At 38.5% G+C, this 22442-nt stretch overlaps 1 protein-coding gene across 2 annotated transcripts in view; it reads right to left on the bottom strand.

Annotated features, from left to right (window-relative positions):
* Nucleotides 1-220: 220 nt before the first annotated feature.
* Nucleotides 221-22442, bottom strand: part of c20h8orf34 (chromosome 20 C8orf34 homolog) — an 80006-nt gene continuing 57784 nt past the window's right edge. The window contains exons 11-15 of one of the 2 annotated variants that reach the window (XM_028434261.1): nt 14537-14666; nt 6134-6624; nt 5113-5209; nt 1371-1406; nt 221-624 (exon numbers count right to left, since the gene is read on the bottom strand). In XM_028434261.1, the coding sequence (XP_028290062.1) occupies nt 617-624; nt 1371-1406; nt 5113-5209; nt 6134-6624; nt 14537-14666 (762 nt within the window). In that variant the 3' untranslated portion in view covers nt 221-616. The remainder of the gene's footprint in view (nt 625-1370; nt 1407-5112; nt 5210-6133; nt 6625-14536; nt 14667-22442) is intronic. The other variant, XM_028434262.1, reaches the window with a different exon arrangement.

The following is a 22442-nucleotide window of genomic DNA, read 5'->3' as shown; positions in this document are numbered from 1 at the left end:
TTACAATCCATCATCCCCGTCAATCTGAACAGGATAAGTGTGTACAGAAAGCACATACCCAGACACATATGCATATATGAGCATGAATTAAGTATATGCACATGGATTTCTATGAGTTACTGTTTAAAGGCAGGAGAAATGACTCAAGAAAACATACTTTAGTCAAATGTGCATCAATTCATTTAATGACATAAACAACATTCCATTGTGTTCCCTCATTTATTTGCTTATCTTCTATGAAAAAATACTAAATCTCCTATGCATGTCAATAAAGAATCTCCTACCACATGTGTGCTGCGCTCATACTCTGAATGGACACCATGCCAAGAAAAACAGTCCGTCTCCAGCTAAGTGCTTCTCTTTTCTGGACTCTGGATACAAGTTCAATTACATGCCGCTGAACAAATAAAAATAAATAATATAATCCATACTCTGACGTACTCTTTAGATGTTTTTATACAGTTCCAGATAAATATGAAATATCTGTGAAAAAGGTATACAATCTTTTTTTTTCATTCACATGAGTTATAAAAATAATCATCTTTAAGCACATAATAAAAAGTGTCCTGTAGTTTGCATAATAGTTTGTTTGGATCGGTGTGTCTGATCTTCATTGCTATAGCCCTGCGAGACAAAGACAAAACATTAGTCTCTAAGAAACCAAAAATCAGACACATTTAACCACTAATAAAAATAATAACCGAGGCCGTTACCATGAAACAGTTGATTTAATATTTGAACAAGTCATAGACAAACATGAGGTGGAAAATGAGGCTGAGTGCTGGCCAGTGCAGGTTCCAGTGGCTATATTTTACAATATGAGAGTTGTCTGTGCCAAAGCTCTGGCCTTCTCTGATAACCATGCGGCGGCGGCGGCGCTACGACAGCACCCTGCTCTCAGATCTGCCTCCAGACTGGCACACTGTTACTGGGGAACTGTGGGCACCTCCGGAGCCACAAGAAAGCCAACCACAGACAACATCAAAACCAGACGAATTTTCTCCTTCTCCCAAATGTTGACGCTGAGAGGTGACGCTGTCTGCTGCACGTAAACTCAGAGCCCTAGTGACTTAATGGAACTGGGCAACTGCATCCATAGCCTCCACACACAGGCCAGCAGCATCCACCAATGAGGTTTCAGAGTCGCCGTGCCCACCATTTAGCCTGTGACCGTAATTGAATGGACCATAAATGAAGGTGGAGGCCTCAACAGTGTGTAACCCACTGGTAATTATGTGGGGAGCTTATTGTGGCTACGTCACCAGGGGACACAGACGCTAACTAAATATGACATCCCGTAGCTGAAACATTGGACTGTTTCCCTACCAAGGATGAAGACGTTTTCCTTCTACTATTTTTAAGATGCTCACCTGAAAACACAGATCTCTTATTGGCATCTCGTGAAGCTGTGGAAGAAAAAAAATTACAATAAATTTAGAAATGTAATTAAAGAGACAATAATTCTAATGAAAAACTACCAGTTAAAGTTAAATAACGGCCAAGAAGTAAATCTTTTATTGTTTTAAAGAATAGGGTAAACTAAATGATCTAGAGCAACACTGACATTTCAAAATAATTAATCAGGGGAAACACCAGACATACGTTTTTAAATATGGTTAAACACATCTGATTAGCTTGTGGTTAGCAATTGCAGATTTTTAGCCACATAGAATAGTGATGTTGCACCACAGGAATTTTCTACTTTTTTAAGCACATATTTTTGAACTCAATCCGTGTGATGTTATGGTACCTGGAACTATGCCTGTTAAAGGAGAATATGCCAACAATGCAACAGGGCCACTGGGACTCAAACCCATGACTTCCTCACTGCTGAGCAGTCCCACAATTACAGTATATATGTGTTTTCCTCCCTGTTGTTTATGTTCAACATGTTCAAACCACGTCTTTGCACTGGGTTAAAGAGTTGAAAATTTAAAAAAAATTATTCAGATTTTCTTGACTTTTTCATCTTACAGGACAAAGATTATCATAAGGATTCAAGGAACTTTTACATTCACTTGTGTTAATCTGAACACGAACAGACTTAGATTCTGTACCCGAGTCCCCCATTACGTCCTTAGGAAATATAGAAATGTAACAAATAGAGGAAAACAAAAAACAGCAAACGATGAAAAGAAGCTCACTCATCTGAGCAATCACCCATGTTCTCTGAGAAACTAATAAAAACAACAAACTTGATGGAACTTGTCAATTGTGTTGATTTCCCACGTGACAGTCATTCCTCCCTTTGCTCTTTTCCTAAGATGGATTTTTTTCTTTGATAACATCAAGGGAAGCTGCCTTTTTGAGACCCATACTGTATATGCACTTGATTTCCATTTGGATGAGATGATCCTAATCTGACGATTTCTGAGAGAATGAGATTAAACTCCTTTGAGAACACATTGGAACTGGGGATTGTTGATCGAGAGATGTTCTAAAGAAAGGAGTGACCATAGCCTACCCAGTGATATAGTGGGTAGGCTATGGATCTAGTGAGGTGTATGGTCAATGTGGGTTCTCCTAAACCCCTGAACAAAGTGTTTATTTTTTTGAGTTTGGACCTGTGTTTAAACCTCAGTCAATGACAGACTGAATAAAACAGTTACAGATAATCAACTGCTATCAAAGAATAATGCTAAAGATTCTGTTCCTGCACATAATCTTTAACAAACCCTTTGAAAACTCTGTTTCCAGTAACATGAACGTTAGTAAATGGCATTGATTGGCAATGAACACAAATCACTAAGAGCAAATAGCAAATTTACGTAATCCGTGATTTATTGTTAGCATTTTGGTTCCACCTTTTACAATTGTTTGACGAGTGCACGAGTACCTACAGTCATGGACGAAAGTATTGGCACATGTGGAATTTTTTCCAGAAATTACAGCATTTCTCCCAGAAATAGTTGCAATAACAAATGTTTTTGGTATACACGTTTATTTCCTTTATGTGCATTGAAAAAACACCAAAAACCTGAAGAAAAAAGCCTGAATTTACAAAATTTTACACAAAAAAAAAAAAAAAAAAGGGCCGAACAAAAATGTTGGCACCCTTTAAAATACATAGAAATCCCTCCTGTATCCAGTTACAATGTATAAAAGTTGACTCAACTCAACAGCGAAGAGAAAGAAGAGCCGAGAACTGTCTGAGAACTTACGAAGCAAAATTGTGGAAAAATATGAACAATCTCAAAGTTACAAGACCAATCCTGCCAATACATTCATCCATGACTGTACATCTAGAGATACACATACCCATTGTTAAAAATCAGTTCGTTCCTATTTTGTTTCAAGTATTTATGAGAAATATGCAGAAATTTAAAACATTACTTCTCTTGAAATGTTGATACAGTACCTCTTCAGAGGAATAACAAACCTTTAGACACCATTAAGTTGCACTTTGTGGTAAAATAATAAAGTTAACACACAATTACTCTTGATTGGGTAAGAGTGCAATTTACCTCATCGCCATCGAGTCAGCAGTGAGTGCACTACTATTATTTTTCCAACCAATGACCCTTTAAAGTTCTGATGATTTAAAGTCGTTCCATTTAAGACGGCGATCACAGCAGATGTTGGCTGTGAGGAGGCTTTAAAAAGGAAAACATTTCACTGTGCCATTTGGTCTTCACAACAGGCCCTGGCACGACAGTGTATGTATACAGTATATATAAAAGTGATGGACAGATTATACATTTTTATTGCAGCTTCAGTTAGACAGAATGTAATCACATGGTAACAAAACAAAGAAAGCAAATTGGAGATAGTTTAGTGGTGGATGGCAGTGCTTTTCCACTGTGCCTGAACCCAGTGCTCCGATGTCCAGATGCAGCAGCTATAATGCTTTCAATTATTTCTATTCATCATTAGATTATCAGAAGGTGATATATTAACGAAAAGAAATAATTAAAATGTAGTTTATTGGTGTATGCAGCTCAAAGTTTCAATGCAAGTGCTGTGGCTATTAAAACAAAGCACTAAAGAGTTTTACTCTGGCAAGCGGTGAACTATTTCACCACACCGCCACGTGCAATTATTTGATTTATAGATGAAGGCTTTAAAGAAAGTCAGATCCAACTCTGTCATGTTGGAAGCCAGCGCAAAAGTCAGCCAGACCATTACTCCAAATATATTCAGGACTTCCATCAAGCAGTGCTGAAGTGTATCAAATGGATCTTGACAGAAATATCTCTTATTAGAAGCCAAAAAAGGAAATTTTACATAACAAAACCCTTCCAACAATATGGAAAATATGATGTGTAAGGCCTTGAGTAAGCTTGAAAACTTACAAACATTACAAAAGTGATAGAGATGTTATATCATCTAGGGTAAATCAATTATTTAATTAATGCATTATAATGGGACAATATTAAGTTATATATCATTTCAGAAAGGGTAATTTTTGGTAATTTTTTCATCTTTTAGAAGTCCAAAAAGAAGCAATTAGGTCAAAATTGTGTGATTAAGAAATGGGATGTGATTCAATCAGACTTTCTTTTTCCCCACTACCTTTTCAGCAAACATATTATTGCAATTATAAGTGTACCTGGATCTTATATATTATTCTGGACATCTCTGATTGTTTTTCTCTGTTGGGGTTTCCTTGTACACAAATAGCTTTTTTTGTTGCTTTTTGTTTTCTTGTCCCTTGAAATAAATTAAGTTAAATGAAAGTATCAGTAAACGTCTCATCTACACTTTGAACACATACTACTAACAAATGGAAAAAATGGTTGTTGCAACAATATTTCCATTAACGGACTTTAAAACTGCACAGACATATTAAAAAATAGGGATTGAAAATAATCCAATCGTTCAATAGTTGATTTGGCATTTTCTCCTGTTTTGGTTTAGTCTGGCGATAAACTTGTTTCCTTAGAGTGATGTTGTTTTATTACCTTCAACTTGATTTAAACATTACTTGTCTTGTGTATTTTATGTTGTTGGCTTCTCTCATTTTGTAGCCTTTAGTTTAGTTTGGATGCACTAACGCACTCCCATATTGCGTAAATGAGTTGATTCCCAGCTTTTATGAACTGTAAAAACTCTCTTAATTAGCAGCATGACTCGGGGAAAGAAAATATGAATAATAAGATGTATGTCACTCACTTTTATCCTGCTCTGGAGGCTCCAGGATGTCACTGTCTATGTCATCGGGAATATGCCAAGGCTGTCGGATGGCCTGTAACTGCTGATAAAACTCATCCTACGTAGGAAAGAAATAAACTTTAACAAACTTAACAACTGTAAACTAAACAAACTATAAAAACACGAAGACAAGGAGTCAAAATCCAGTTTTGTTATTGTTCACAAGTGGCTGTATTATATGATATTACTCTCTCTACATGGGAGAGCACTGTACGGCAAGCCAACATTTTTCTACTCTAGTAAATCAGTGTTTGAACAAGTTAAAGATCCCACCGTCTCTAAACCAGAGCTTACTTTGAGGTTTCAAACCTTTTGCATGAAACCAGGTGGCCCCAATAAGAGCACACTGGTGTTTTGGTTAATGTCACGAGGTGTCAACTGGTGTAACTGTCAAGGGGTATACAAAGGGTCTGTAAAATTCCTGCCCACCATTAATGAAGCCTTCAAAAAGTCTCGTATTTAACAGCGCCGCTGTTAAGTACATCATGAAAGGAATAAAAGAGAAATACCACCAAAAATCCCCCTTTTTACGCCAGACTCTTTTTTTTCCACCGTGAAATGACGTCCTACTGTACGGACCTCCACGACTCTCCATTAAACCCCACACGAAGTGCGTGTGTGCGTTTGTAGGGACATGCACATGTGTGATATTGAGTGTTCTGGTGCTTTCACTCATTCTTTCAATGTACAGCCTCTCGTGTTTGCTTTCTTTGGCTGGCACACACACATTATTTTCCCCATCTTTATGTATTACATTAAAGCTGCAGTTGCACTTTCAACTCTGAGACCCGATGTTACTGAGAGCTTAAGCCTGTATTTCATAAATCTTCTATATTTGATAAAATGAGCACAAATTGTAGCTGGATCATGAAGATACTGTTTCCAAAAAATAAGTGGTTTAATTTTGGGTATTTTCTCCCATGCCAAGTGTTCTTTCTGCTGTGTTGTATGGAAATGGTTTGATCCAGTTTTGGGGTCTTACCTCAGACAGATAGGCTCTCAGGCTGGCACCAAGGCTGTCTGTGGTGCTGAGTCCTGGAGGGGTGAGCAGCCGTCGGGGATGTGTTGGCTGATAGCTTGTGGGTGTGACGGGTCGGCTCCTTGACCTCCTGAAGGTGACCTCTTTATGAGGACCGGGGTTAAAGTGGGAGCGAGACAGCAAGCTGTTGGGTGTCAGGGGCCTGCTGGGTGTTCTCGGGGTCTGAGTCCTGCTCCCTGGGTTGCTGGGAGATTGAGTCCGGCCCATAACAAGGGAGGTGGGCTTGGGGCTAAAGAGGGGGAGGCCCACACCAAAGGCCTTGCCTGAGAAGCTCCCACCCGGTGACTGGGGTCTGGAGAGCAGACTGGGGAGAGGAAGTGTGTCCGGTAGCGTCCTGTGGCCCAGTGATGTGTGGAGGAGACCACTGTGTGGACTGTTACTACGACTAGTTAGCTTTCCTACTTCTGCCAGCTTGGCCAGGTCTTTCTCAACCTCTGGAAATGAAAAAAAGGACAATGTGAGTCAGATATGATGAAACTATGAGGTAATAGAAGAACCAACCCAACATAACATAGTCAAATTTCATTAAGATTGATCAATTACAAACCAAAACTGATCTAAAATAAGTTTATTGATTCAAAGGTTAATCTTTGGTTAAAAAAAATTGTCAAAATTCGATAAGAACTTATGATTTAATATAGTTAAATCTGTGTTAGTGAGCACTTCTCCTTTGCAGAGATATTCCATCCTACTTCACAGGTGTGGCATATCAAGATTCTGATTAGACAGCATGATTATTGAAACACATTAAAAGCCCACTCTGAAATGTGCAGGGGGTTGAGTTGCGAAGTTGCTGGATATTGGCAGGAAATGGTACACGCTGTCGTACACGCTGTCGTACACGCCGATCAAGAGTATCCCAAACATGCTCAATGGGTGACATGTCGTGGCTCAGGTGGTAGAGGGTCGTCTTCTGATCGAGAGTTTGGGGGTTCGATCCCAGTACCTGACTATGTGTCGAAGTGTCCTTGGGCAAGACACTGAACCCTAAGTTGCTCCCAGTGGTCGACTAGCGCCTTGCATGGCAGTCCTGTCCCACTGGTGTGTGAATGTGAGAGTGATTGGGTGAATGAGCTGATATGTAAAGCGCTTTGGGACTGCTTCAGTGTGGTTATAAAGCGCTATATAAATCAAGTCCATTTACCATTTACCATGTCGGGTGAGTATGCTGGACATTCAAGAACTGGGATGCCGCGGATGAATGGCACAACAATGGGCCTCAGGATCGCATCACAGTATCTCTGTGCATTCAAAATGCCATCATTAAAATGCACCTGTGTTCATTGTCCATAACATACGCCTGCCCATACCATAACCCCACTCCATCCACAACGTTGACATCAGCAAACCGCTCACCCACATGATGCCACACACGCTGTCTGCCATCTGCCCTGAACAGTGAAAACCGGGATTCATTCGTGAAGCGAACACCTCTGCAACGTGCCAGACGCCATCGAATGTGAGCATTTGGCCACTCAAGTCAGTTACGACGACGAACTTCAGTCAGGTGGAGACCCCAATGAGGATGACGAGCATGCAGATGAGCTCCTGGTGTGGTTACACGTGGTCTGCGGTTGTGATGCCGGTTGGATGTACTGCCAAATTCTCTGAAACACTTTTGGAGAAGGCTTATGGTAGAGAAATGAACATTCAATTCTGGTGGACATTTCTGCAGTCAGCCTACCAATTGCACTTTGTGTTGTGTGATTAAACTGAACACTTTTAGAGTGGCCTTTTAATGTGGCCAGCCTAACGTACACCTGTGCAATAATCATGCTGTCTAATCAGCATCTTGATATGCCACACCTGTGTGGTGGGATTGATTATCTCTGCAAAGGAGAAGGACTAACACAGATTTAGACTGATTTGTGAACAATATTTGTGAGAAATAGGTATTTTGTGTAGATAGAAAATGTTTTAGATCTTTTGAGTTCAGCTCATGGAAAAAGGGAGCAAAAACAAAAGTGTTGCATTTATATATTTGTTCAGTGTAAATAAACATTGGTGAAAAGTGATAGAACTCCAAGATTTAGGATTTATATTGAAAAGCTCACGTCACATAATAATAGATTGGGCTTGAGTCCGTGTGTGGTTGTCTTAAACAACACAAAAGAGGAGTTGAAGGGGGTGTGGCAGGAAAAATGTAAAAACCACAGGTTTAAATAGACCAAATTTTGACACACGTTTCCTATTTATATCACATTTCCAATGGCATTTAACAGAAAAAGATTGAATGAGTTTTATATGTACGGCACATGATCATGCCTGACCGAAAAGAAGAAGAAAAACCTCCTCTAGTAAATGGACCGTTAAGTTTCCAACATGCACATTTTTAATCACTATTTAGACGCCATTTGTCTAGAACACGTCCTTCCAGACTGATGATTCATAAACGTCACCGTGCATTAAAGTGGGCGAGACTGGTAGTTTAATCCTACTTCTGGGCAATGATGACAATATTTATAGACCTTGTAAACTGTGGTGAATCCTGCTTCTTCTGTCAGTGAAAGAGTTGACATACAGAAGTAACAGGATATCTTTTAAGGGCACTGAAAAACAAATTGCTCTTTGAAGCTTTCGTTCTCTCTAAACTGTGTTTTTGCTTTTGTTTTTACAATCCTGGCCATCGGTGTTCAACACATAAATCTGGGAGTTATCACGTAAAAATCATGATCATGATGGGAAACTCATTTGACCTTGTTTTGTAGTTACTTGGGTGACTCATCTCCGACACAAACACTTTCCAAGCAAAAATAGAAAACAGTTTACTGAAAAATATTTTTAAAACACGCAAAGCAGAACATGTAAATAAAACTAAACTGCTTTTAGCCATTTCAAAAAAAACAATGTGTTCCAAATGTTTTCGGTTCTTGGTGGAACAAATGTATGTTTTAGTTTAGCACGCAATTATTGCCAAACACAAAAGGTCTTTGTGTGGTCTTCCAAACGAAAGTCTTACTAAAGCTGCACAAAAAGGCTAGGTTGTCGTCATAAAGGCTTGAACCAAATTTGCAGAAATATCACATAAAAAGGGATCATTCTAGTACTATGATTATAGGGTAAAATTGTTTTTTTTTCAAATTCAAAAATTCAAATATACTTTATTCACCTGCTAGGAACTTAATTTACAAAGAGAGCATCAGCGCAGCAACAATAAAACACAGAACCAATAAAACTCAGCACATAATCCATTCACAATTCTGACATTCATGAGTTCCCTAATAAATAGTTTAAAACAAACAATAATAATAGATGAAAAACAAATGGCCAAAAGTAATAGTCCTCAGCTACAATTTTTGTGTGCGATCAGCTGTTTAACCGACGGATGGAGGTGGGGAGGAAGCTGGAGCTGGCCGTCTTTTTCCACAGTGTGTCCACACTGTACCTGCGTCCTGAAGGCAGCACAGTGTAGTGAGTGTATTCATTGATCTGTGTGATCAGTTAAGATTCTTCAAGATTGCACCAGTCAGCTTGTAAAATATCAGAGTTTTACTCCCCCACCCACCGTCCATCTACTTTCTCTTTTCCACGGATACTTTCCAAGCTAAGGAAACCTTTGGAAGATGTTGTAAATCACATGAGTTAATCAATTTACAGATTATACAGTAGATACGATTAAAATAAGACACAAACTTTATAGATCCCCAATGGGTGAAATTTTGATGTTGCAGCAGCTCCAAAAAATAAACAGGGAAACAGGAAATATAACAGCATCAAACAATAATTAAATAAAGGAAGAAAACATACAATAGAATGATATAATACAAGGCATAAGTCATTCAATCTACAGATTATATTTAAAGTGTTGATTGAAATTTGAAAAACTTTTTTTATTAAAAATATTTCACAACCGCCAAAATCTTATCATATTAGATAGAAATATTGCTAATATTGCCCATCTCCATGAAGTAAAAAGGTTTTGTTTTATCTCAAGTTTCATCCTTAAAAACAGCCAAATATGGATATGTTTTAAAAACTGTTATGCACATTTTTTTTTTTTCAAACATATGCTTCCCTGAATACCTGACATTTAAAAGAAGCCGTAAAGTGAACCGGTTTATCCTGGAATTTTGCACAGTTAAAAGCATTAAACTCTGGGTTGTATCAGAGGCTGATTGAAATTGACATTCTGGACGATAAAGGGATCCAGCTTTTTACAGTAAAACCTTTTGACAATTAAAAACATGACAGTGATAAGACGGAAAAAGGGGCAGAAGGTAGAAAATGAGATTGTCAGATGATGGAAAGAGACAGAAGAGCAGAAACAGAGCAGATTTGATCTACTGAAGGCAGTCACGTGTGGGAGGCTTTTACATCATCCACAGCACGCTACATACAGTAACTGTTTAAAACTCAGTAAAGCTCTGTTGGATCCCTACCTTAAAAAATGCACACAGAAGATAATCACACACAGTATTTGTTGGCAGACCTAAAGTCATAACAGGTACTACTTCTCTAAAATGATTCAGATTCAGTCACTATCCTTAGACACATCAAGGCTCTTCATTCATATATTCATTCCAAAACAATTTTTTTTTTCTTCTTTCGACACATTTTTATGCACTTTTTCACTAGTCTAATCACTGTCATCTGCAGAATTTCACATTTTATTTACTGTGTTGCGACTAGTTTTTAACTTTATCGTTGTGTTTTATGATTTTTCTTGCTGCATTGCGTTATCTTTAACCATATACCGCATATCCTATCACACTGTGAGGTACCCTGCGACTCCCCCAAATGTAAATAAAGGGAAACTACATTTAATCACACAGCTCAGGTAAAGACATTTAAAATTGGGACGTACAAAGCTCAAGTTGGTCCATCTAATCAAAGATGAATTGTAAATTCCCAATCAATTTCATCACAAATACTTACCATTTTAAAATGCCAGGCAATAAAATACAGGTTGAGAACTAAGTGCTTTAGTGGTTGCACGCCAGAAATGATGAGATGAATTGTTAATGAGTCAGACTCATAAATGAATCTAATTCAGGCAGAGCCCTGATGATTAGAAAGCTTTTTAAAATAATTTGAAAATTAATTTAAATGTACAACAGTCCCTCGCTACATCGCGGTTCACCTTTCGCGGAATTTTTTTACAGTACAAATTTGGATGATTTTTTTTACAGCGTATGACACACATCCAACTCAGTGAGTTTCACTGCCTGCTGAAGCGAGGAGCTGAGCTCCTTTTTCTCCTCGCATAAAACATAAACCACCAGTGAAAAAAGCCAGTGTGATTAGCGGCTAATGCTATCCTAGCTCAGTGCTACAGAGAGAACTTTGACCTGCTACTACCACCTCCTCGCTGATTCTCCTCCACGCCAAATCCTTCCTAGTCCAATCCCGGTTATAAAGGCTGTGTCATACAGCTTCAGGTGGTCACACACAGCTTCTACTCCATGGTTGAATGGGTGAACAGAACGGTGTCCGTGTTGACGTGACGTCATCATCAACAAAGACTGAATGTGTTCGGCATCAATGTCTGATCACTAGCAGTGTGACTCAGAAGTGCTGCATGTTTGAAAACAGGTTTATGTTTTAAAATCTACAAAGGTTTGAACTTTGAGAGTGTTTAAACAAGAGAGAAATGTTAATTCCTGTCTGAGAAAAGTGTATAAAGTGTGTAGTGAGGGGTTTTACAGCCTTAAAACATGTATAATAATAGTAAAAATTAAGCTAACTACTTCGTGGATTTCGCCTATTGCAGGCTATTTTTAGAGCGTAACCCCCGCGATAAATGAAGGACTACTGTATTCACAAACCCAGTGTATCTCAGCAATGGTTGGAACATGTACGAAGCAAGAAAGCAATGCTTTGAAGGACTTTCTGAATGGTTCCTTCAAAAATTATAAATAGATGAACTCATTAAGATTACTACCACTTATGAATGTTGTTTCATTTTGTTGATTGAATGAAGTATCAGTACATTTAGGTTTAAGATAACATTTTAAATGTGTTGCCTCTTTAAGTCTTTAAACACCTTGAATCAGTTTAGAGAGAAGTTTCATTGAAATGGTCTAATGGGAGCCATCAGTCTGAATATTCAATAACTCACCGTAAAACTAGTAGAAATCAGAGCCATCTGAAGCCCTCTGAGGGAAAAGTTTGTGTATCAGTATTGCAAACAGTTTACTTTTAGAGCTGCTTTAGAAGCATCACAATGTTGTCATCTTTGCACAAAGCAGACATATTTTTAGTGCTGCTGTCATGATAAGAAAGTCCCCATGAAATATTTTCCCTTGGCTGAATCCTTTTGCCTCTAATAATGAAGTACTTGTATGTACAAACTATGTACTTGATCTTCACGACAAATAAACACTGCCTCTGAGTATCTAAAGCATTGCATGGATCAAAGACTGGCTTTGAAATAATCATCTGCAAATCACAGCAGCTTTCTCGCTGTGCTCTACACAGTCTGCAGAGCAGTCAGTGCAAATAACTGAGCAGCACTGAAGCCTTTATCGGTCAATGCTAGGGTACATTTACATAAATACAATTATGATCATCTTTCTTTATGATGATTCTATCTGATAGTGTTGGGCTCGTAGAAAAATAAAATAAAGACAATAAAAAAAAATGTCTTATTGACTTTCACAAAAGTTTCCTGCATTGCATTGTGGGATGAAGGAGTCCCATATACAATAGACAGATACATACAAGTGTTTTTACTGCATTCTTAATGTGATTTCTTGTATTTCTTTGCCGAACAAGAAGGAGAGTAATGATTTGCTCGACTCCGTTTTTGTTCTAGTTTGTTCCCTGTGATATCACCTCACTCTGCGAGACATGCAAGCTCCAAAATAAACATTTGTCATTGCTTTACTGCAACTTTCAGTCCGTGAAAACACCAGCAATGTGTTGGAAAGGCACTTTGGCAGAGGTTTTGGCATCAAACCCAAGAATGAAGCATGCATCCCTCTACAGGACTCCACAACCCACAATGCAATGCAGGAAACTTTTCCGAGAATGCCAAAGAACCGCGTGTTGATGGTGGAGATCAAAACAAACTTTTGAGCATCAATTTCAAGCTTTTACATCTGTTTTCAAGCAAATGGTTTTGGATTTATGAGGCCTAAACTATGGATTTATATGATAAAAATGATCATCTTCAGCAGCTTTAAATTAGAAATTTGTTTTTAAATATGACCAAGTATGCCATTTAGAGGCTCTTAAAGTATCTCCCAGTGATGAATGGTCTGACAGTTTACTGTAAATATTATACATATTGTAAATAGCTGTTATTCTGTCTTTATAATTTATATATTCTACATTTTTGTGTTTCTTTTCGTGTTTTTAAATGTTTAAATGAGAAAAAAAAATGTATTTACATATCTTGTACTTGTAGTTATAGAAGAATTGACAATATACAGACCCTTTCCAAAAAATTAGAATATCATGGAAAAGTTGTTTAATTTCCATAATTCCATTCAAAGAGTTAAACTTTGCTTGAGGTCCAGTGTGACAGATCCACAGTCAGTCATGATTTGGGGTACAATGTTCTGTTCTGTTCCTCACCCGTCTTCCTCCAAACCATTGGACCTTGATTCCCAAATGAAAGGCACACTTTACTTTCATCAGAAAAGAGGACCTTGGACCAATGGCCAACAGTCCAGTCCTTCTTCTCCTCTTTTTTTTCGCTGCAAAAACTGAGAAGTAAAGGGTGGATTCTTCACAGTATTCTAATTTTTTGAAAACCTGTTTTTGTGGGTTTTATGAGCTGGAAGCCCAAATTATGTAAAAATAAGCAAATAAATACTTGAAATCGTTTAAATTGTGAGCCCTGAATCTATAATCTAAGAAAGTAAATTTTTGTGAATGGAATTATGGAAATTTAACAACTTTTCCATGATATTCAAATTTTTTTGGAAAGGGTCTGTAGAAGCCGAAAGCTGACTTTGACTTGACCAAATTAACTTGGGTTCAAATCAGTTGCCATTTGTAGAAATGACATTGTGTGTAGGTTTGACTGAAGATGTGTGTGGGTCAAGGTGTGTGTTTGGTGGTCATATGCATCGCCATATCCACAATGGATGTTGGGGGGTGGGGGACACAGCGCAAAGTTTGGGAGCCACTACTCTTGCTCTCAAAGCCCTTTTCATTCACAAGCTTTGGGAGTTCAAAGTGTCTGTGTGCAAGTGTGTGAACAAAAGTATTTGATCCGCCTGTACACAATTCATTGCAAAAGCTGCTAACACACACACACACACTCTCACCCACACACACACAAATATTCACTGTCGCCACAGAGTCGCTGCAGACACATTTTTCCCCCCCCAGAAACACACACATATACACACGCACACACACACACACACACACTTATAAAACACACACATTGCCTACCAGCGAGCTGTTTGCCCATGTTCTCCAGCTCTTTGGAAAAGAGGGAGTCGCCCAGTAGCAGGCCTGTCTGCCCGACGGAGCCTCCACCTCTCACAGCCTTCAGATCAGCCTCCCAGACAGCCTGACGCTGCTTAGTGAGAACAGACAAGGAGAGAAAGTCGCATTACAAGTAAAGACCCTTCAATTAACTCTTTATATAATTTTCAGCTTTCGCTGGAAATATCTGAGCCATATCTGCTTGGAAAAAGAGGCAATTATTATTTTATGGGCTTTAGAAAAACACAAGAAACCACAGCGTGAGCAGATGAAAGCATGCAGTGGTGTGGTGGTGTGCACTGTGTTAAGAGAATGTGGATCACGAGACAGTGAGCGGGTGGTCACGGATAAAACTGCCACGGCAGTTGAGGCGCAATAAATGAGCCATCTTGAAATCAGCTAGATTGTTTATGTGCATTTAAAGATAGCAAAAATGATCATCATTTCCAAAGGACATAATGGAAAACAAATAAATCGCATAAAAGACAGACAGGTTCACTTAAACACTTGCTATTATTGGCTCTCACAATATTTGGCCGTGTGTGCGATCTGGAATGGAACCTGTTAGACTGACCAACGTTTGCCAAGTCCTGTAAATGGCAACACGCCTGATCCCCTGATTTATTCCTGTGATAGGACACGACTGGACTGATGAGCTGTTCTCCCCACAGACCAAGAACACCAAAGCTCCAAGAGCAGGTCAGCTATAAAAGCTGTCAGCCAGAATTCCACCCATACGTAAGATTTAAGATAACTTACAACACATCTTATTCCAACACTGACATCACTCAATGTGCTTTTATGAGAAAAAGCACAAACTGGACAGTGTAACACTCAGTAGACTGTGGAGATTGAATGTAATACCAGATGTTCTAAACACCACCTGATGATAATGGTTGGACATGTAGTTTCCCTTAATTGTCTTCAATTAGAGTACAAGAACAGCAGAGCATAAAAATCATAACAGGTTCAAATCCACCAACTTGTAGAATAGGCAGATGGGAGTAGATGATATGCACCATCTGCATTCACTCTGATCAGTCCCACTGGAGGCCCAGAAACATGGCTCTTATCCTGGGCTCAAACATGAGTACAATGCCAAGACTGAATTTGTTTCTAGATGTGTATGTGACTGATATGTGATTACAGAATCTCTCCTGGTCAGTTCTGCTCCCAAAACCCTTTGACCAAATAAACCCTCTGTCCGCATCTGACCAGCAACCCTAAAACTTGACTGCGTCTCATTCCATTCAAAACCGCCACAACAGTGACAAGAAAAGTTAATCAATAAATTAAATAACAGGGTAGTTGGACACTACACAGAAGAAGAAAGAAGAAAGAGTCAAATACATGAGATTTTGTCATTGAAATCAATTTGAATCTAACAACATAGTTTTTTATTTGTATTTTACAATTTAAAAGGTCTAGCCTTTATAGGCCCTGATTTCAACCCCAATCAATACATTTTAATTGCACTAAAGCCAAAAACCAGCCCAAGAACGAATTATTTGCAGTTTAGAACATGGGTTTCTGTGCAACATCATTGCAAATATGCGCTTAAAGCCAGGGGCCAGAAAGCAGCACTTTTCTCAATGTTTACAAGCAGATTCAAGCAGCAACAGAAAATGACGAGGAGTCGTTGTGCTGTTAACTGCACAAAGTGACAAATAGATGAATAGAAATTGGATAATATCCTCAGGAGATTACATCTGCTTGCAAAAAGAAAAAGAAGAATATGGCTCCAGGCTATCAAAAGGGCTGTTTGGGGTCCTGAACCTCACATCACTGTGCATGTATAGGCATCAGAATTAGAAATAGTCTTATTGCCAGTACACTGTACGAGCCACTCACTGGGCTTCTGTATTAGATAAATGTATGTCGGGTCATATGATAGCTATACATTTGGTCGTATCTGAAATCCATTCGTCACTGGGAATACTATGCAAGTCTAGCAATTTCTCACCAATACTGAGGACCAGTTTATTGAGGGAACCAGTGCAGTCTGAGTTGCTTAGACTGTTGATATAATTGGTCTGATCCAACTCTGTCCTAGACCTAGCTAATGAGTTATCAGACGCGTAGTCTGAAAACATGTATATTTACTTTGACATTGGCGGTTAATATAATCTTTTTCTTCTAAATGTTGGCAGGCTGTCAAATAGCCTTTGACTTTGTTCGCGCTCACTCTTTCCACCATGCTACTGATATTGTAGACATCCAAAACTACCATCATAACCTGGTAAGTTGAGTGAAATTCATAAACTTTTTAGCAAGTGTTTTTTGGATTTGTGATGCAATTAAATTACATTTTATTGTAATTGAGTCAAAGAGAAACAATACAGCATCTACAATGATTGTACTGGTTCAATCCAAAGCAGTCTTTTGCTAACCTGGCAAGAGCCAGATTGATGTGTAGCCGCTCCCTCTAACTGGAGTTCTCCACATCGGTCTGGGTCCGTGTCTGGCGAATCCTTTTGGAACCAGGGAGGGACATGAACAGAATGCTTGAAGCTGATTGGGCGAAGCGCCTGTCCGCCATGATTTGTTTTAGCCAATCACACGGCAGAGATGCTACTATGGCTACAATGACAACAAGGCTCTGCTGGTGAAAACATACGTCTTCACCGTCCAAAAATTCACAAAGTGCCTCTCGCTGTTGCTCTTTCAAAAAGGAAATGCTGGATTCTTCTAAAACTGAGTTTATAGCAGCTTCCACACATTCATCCTCCTGCGTTGACATCTTTCTGTTTTGATTTAGAGCTATGCTAATAGCGGTAGCCCAGTTAGTTCCTCTCCCAGCAACTGCGCAAGCGCCAGTTTTGCTTCGACGCTTCTGCCTTCGTCACACCCGGATATCCCGCCCTAAACCACAACACTACCTCATGATTGGTATACGAACCGATTCGGTTCGCTTATGGAAGGTAAGGGCTGGAGCAGCACAAGATGGATTCTGGTGTTTGTGTTTTGCCACAGGTTGCGTGAGTATCATAGTACTGTTTATACACAAGAAACTCGTCTAGGCACCGAGAAGGTGTTGAAGAGTCTACTGCGGTCCAAGAGAACAAAAACTCACACAAAGCCTATGAAAAAAATAATCTGACACCAATGAAAAGCTGTCAAATGCACTACAGGTAAAAGTCTTAAGTGTCCAACGCCTTCAGCACGAGTTTCTACACATAAACATGAATGTAAAAAAAGAACTAAGAGCACACAAACAAAAACTAAATGAAACAAAACCATTCTCATACAGGCCAGATTGCGACTCCCAGGGTTTAACGCTGTGTGATACAAAAAGGCGTTCTGAGGCGGGAGAACCACGACCCCACAAGCCAGTCCTTAATTACAGCCCTCATGAAGCAGCGACATTTCAACTGAATCCACTGCAACTATTGCTTTCCCTTTGGTGGTATCGCCCCGAATCCAACATCATGACATCATTAAATGTTCCTCTCACTCTGGCTCTTTGGAGCGCCGACAAACAAGGCCACCAACAGATTCCGTATTTAACCCTCTGCGATGTTTTTGGACATTTCTTGAACCCCAATGGAGGGAATTTTCACGTACTGCGACTTGTTGTGGTAGTAACAAACATAATAAAACGTCTGCATTGAGATTGTTCTCTATATAATCATGACCACACTGTGTAACAGTGACTGGAAGCTTTCAGCCAAGGCTGCTGGTACTACAAAGTCTCCAAAGAACAGGCCGACAATCTGTGAATACGTCTCCTCTTCAGATAACAATCAACAAATAAACAGACATTTGAAATAATATCAGGACATTTCATCATGATTAGTGAAGACATCACCATGCTGATACTATCAATAAACTTTGCTTTAATAAAAGAAGACAGAAAGGGAACTGTGACAAAAACACTAAAACAAAAAAAAGGATTTGATTACATCTTAAAGGAGTGATGAAAGGAAATCACAGCTAACCACAGTATAAAGAATGTATTGTTCTTATCAGAAACAATGTACAACATGAGCACAATGGGTCAAAGTCATTTTTCCTTCGTTTCCGTGCTTAGATTGAAAGTTTTAATCTAAGATGACAGAACAGCTTTTCATCTCCAAAATAAGGAGCAGATATACTTTTGCCATGACCTTTGAGTATATTAAAGCCAGTGGCACAAAACCCAACTTGTGTTATCTTCTTCCCAATATGAAAATAAAAACTTTAGAAAGAGAAAGATTAAAAAAAAAAAAAAAAAAGAAAAAAAAAAAGGGAAACCCCTGTGGCAATGCTTATGCTCTGCTAACAAACATGGATCTAATTTCTCATAAAAAATTGATTCCACAATGAGAGTAGACAAGACAGAAAGAGGAAGAATGAAAATCTAGAGTTCCAGAGTTCAATATTTTATGGCCCGCTTGTGTGCAGCTGTGTGTGGTCAGAAGTAATGATCACCACAATCTGGGGTTTAGGCCAACTCTGTCCTCCTCCACACAACCAAAGAACTGTACTGGATGTGTACAGTCATGACTTAAGTGAAGTCTGATCAAGGTTGGATGAAAGTTTTGAGTTTATTTCTGAAAAACATTCAATTCTGGTAGGGCTGGGCTTTTTACTTATTAGATTTGTTAGCATTGCTTCATGTCAGTAGGTGGCAGTATGTAATGAAATAGGTCTGTGTATTAGGGCTAAACCGACAACATGCAGAAAACAAAAAAGTCTCCGAAAGCGCAAACCACCGCCAAGCACCAAATATCATCTGATACAGTAGTTCCAAATGTATGGGTAACCTCATTTTAAGAAACATAGCAATTAAAAGCGCACTCCAAATCTGTTTAATAAGTAGTTAATTAAGGTCTACTACACAGAGTTAACGTTATTATTATTATTATAACATTATTAACCATTAATAAAAGTTATATAATGTAATTAGTAATCTCTTTGTATGCATTACTTATTAATATATTAATGCGGTAACACTTTAGTTTCGGGAACATCTATTAACCATTAAATAGTTGCTTATTAGCATTAATAACATATTGACTGTTAGTCATTATTAAGTACTTAGTCAGCCATTAACCAAGAGTTCTCCCTCAGAATTATTACTTATTAGTTGTAACTAAGAAAGTTGTTGTATGTGAATTATGATTGTAACGATTATTAAACGATTATTTATCAACCAAAAACTTATTTATTTTTTGTACAAAAAAAAAATAAATAAAATCCTTTAAACACTAAAATCATGTTTACTTTTGCACAAAACGATATACGGCACTATTATAAAGAAGCTCAGTTTCAGAAAGGTTGGTGACATCTGATCTAGATGCACATTTTTACATGATTTTGCGGTTTCTCACCATAAAGGTGCAGTCCGTAACTTTCAGATCCCTCACTCCCTCCCTCCCTCCTCCTCCCTCTCTGCTGCTCTCTTGCCCTGTGTCCAAAGGCCCTCCCTCAGTGTTACAATCATGATTGTAACATGATAGGGTTAGGGTTGGGGTTAGGATTAGAGGTAACGTTAACCCTAATCTTAATCCTAATCCTAACCCAAACACTAACCCTGTTTGGACTGCAAGCCTGCCATTAAGTGTATAATAATGCATTAATAACAATGACGCATTAATAAGTACTCAATGATGACTATTTAAGAGCCAATATGTTATTAATGCTAATAAGCAGCTAATAGGTGTTCCCTAAACTAAAGTGTTACCATTGATGCTTGTTCACGTGGATCTTGTTGGGTTTTTTCTTTCTTACTATGGACTCTATATTTTGTTAAGTGTTTTGAAATGACTTTGTTGTAATTTGCGCTCTGTAAATAAAGTTGAATTGAATATTAGTAAAACATAATAACGTCTTTCTTAATCATTTACTTATGGAGTTTATTAAGTAAGGTTTATTAGTAACTTGAGAAAAACCTTAATTTTATGTAACACCTTACTTAAGAAAGACAAATGATTACTGAAGATATTACATTTTACTAATATATGAATTCATGCGCATTAAGTTTGCATGGATAACTAATTACATTATGTAACTTTTATTAAAGTTTAATATTTTAATTAACTGTACATTAGACATGAATTAGCTTATTAATGCATTAACTGATGTGTTAAAAAACTTTTCCATTAAAAAACTTTGCCAAAATATCAGAAATATTGAATTTTCCTCTCTACTTGTATTTTTCATGAGGTTAATGTTGGTTGCAAAGCTAGAAAAAGAGATGAGGGGAATGAAGACACTTGTGTTTTAATGAAATCCTGTTGTTTCGGTTCCCAGCATTATCACCTGACGTATTTTATAGACTCCCCAGTCCAAATGCAGCCAAAAGCAAACAGGATATCGATAACAAGTTAACAGCACAGTTAAAACTTTCTCAGACATTTTGCAAACAGGATACAGATGATTGTGCCAATCGCTCAGTCGTAGAGGAGGAAAAGTTTACAGGAAAGGTTCACTGCTAGCTGTGAGAAATCTAATGTGAGGACTGATGTAAACTTTGCTCTGGTTTGAATTAAGCAAGAAAAGAAAAAAAAAAAAACCCAGAGAAACACAGATGTTTTGTCCCCAGTGCATTGTACTGTATAGGGACTAAATTAATGTTTGACTGTGATCTAATAACTTTCTCTGCATTCAAATAGACTTTTTTGTGTGAAGTGGTTTTCTTTTGGGATAAACTGCCTGTTGAGTTGCCATGTCTGCACTTAGGAACCAAGTTCTTTTTTGAGAACAAAACTAAGGGGTCTATTCTCCCGTCTTCTTTTGAACGCCTGCAGTTACGCACTTCTCTCCTACGCGTATTCTAAGTAGAGCAAAACCGCGTAGTCTGTGAATGAAGGCGGGCTGAAGGAAAGGAGGCGGTGATGTCATTTTTTTGGGCTGTCTAGAAATCACGGAACATGGAGTTTTCCCAACGCTTGTAAATGTCATTGAAATCCGTGAAAATGATAAATTCACTTTTAATTTGAAACGCTAAACAATGTAACAGGTTGACTTGATCAGATCATTGATCAGATTATTGCAGTGTGACTGAGGAACGGCCGCATTCTTCTGTCCGAGTCACAGTTAAAATCTATCTCCTTGATCATCATCATATCATCATCATCAACATCATCATCATCATCATCATCGCTGTAAAGTGTGACTGAGTTAGATGCGCTGGAGATATGAGGAAATAACCTGTCCTGCTTTAATACAGAGGGATGTTTGCAGTGAAACAGAACTATTGGCTTCCATTATACGCAGTTTTATATATAAATTATTCAAAGTGACCTGAGTTGAGCCTCATTAAAATATGAGTGGGAACAGTTGTTGACAGCCTGTTTCACTCTGTAGTGGATCAAACTGTGACTTTACGTTGGACATAGTATGAAAAGAGTTGAATCGCTGTGACCAACGTGGACAGAAGTCTGCGTCTGTCAGAGTTTTAATTAATCGAGCAGCAGCAGCAGCTGAGTGATCACAGTTGCTGCTGCGCGACGCACGAGTCCGTGTGGCTTCAAATGTAACTAAGTCCATATTTCTAGTGCAACATAATGTTTCAGCTTATGGGGGCGCTGCACTTATTCCAGGGTTAGAAGCGCGTCAGAGCAAAAGGACTTACGCACACCAGAGAGCCAGATTTGAATCTGAACACCCACATTTCAGGGCTGCTCCACCCACATTGCATAACTGGGATGAAGTTGCACAGCGACTGACTTACGTACAGGGGGAGAATAGCACACAGCCAAAAACAGCGCAGCTGTGCGGCGTTTTGGACTTACACGCATGGGAGAATAGAGCCTTTAATTAGTTAGAATTCCCAACTTAAAAGCTTGTAAGTATTGGACTGTTGGTGTGTTACATAAAAAGCAATTAAACTCCCCATTTTCACATTGACTATCAAACATTAAATGATAAAATATGAATAATTAAT

Source organism: Gouania willdenowi, chromosome 20, assembly GCF_900634775.1.
Source record: "Gouania willdenowi chromosome 20, fGouWil2.1, whole genome shotgun sequence".
NCBI lineage: Eukaryota > Metazoa > Chordata > Actinopteri > Blenniiformes > Gobiesocidae > Gouania > Gouania willdenowi.
The sequence above is the reverse complement of the archived record's forward strand: the minus strand, read 5'-3'. Positions and strand labels throughout refer to the sequence as shown.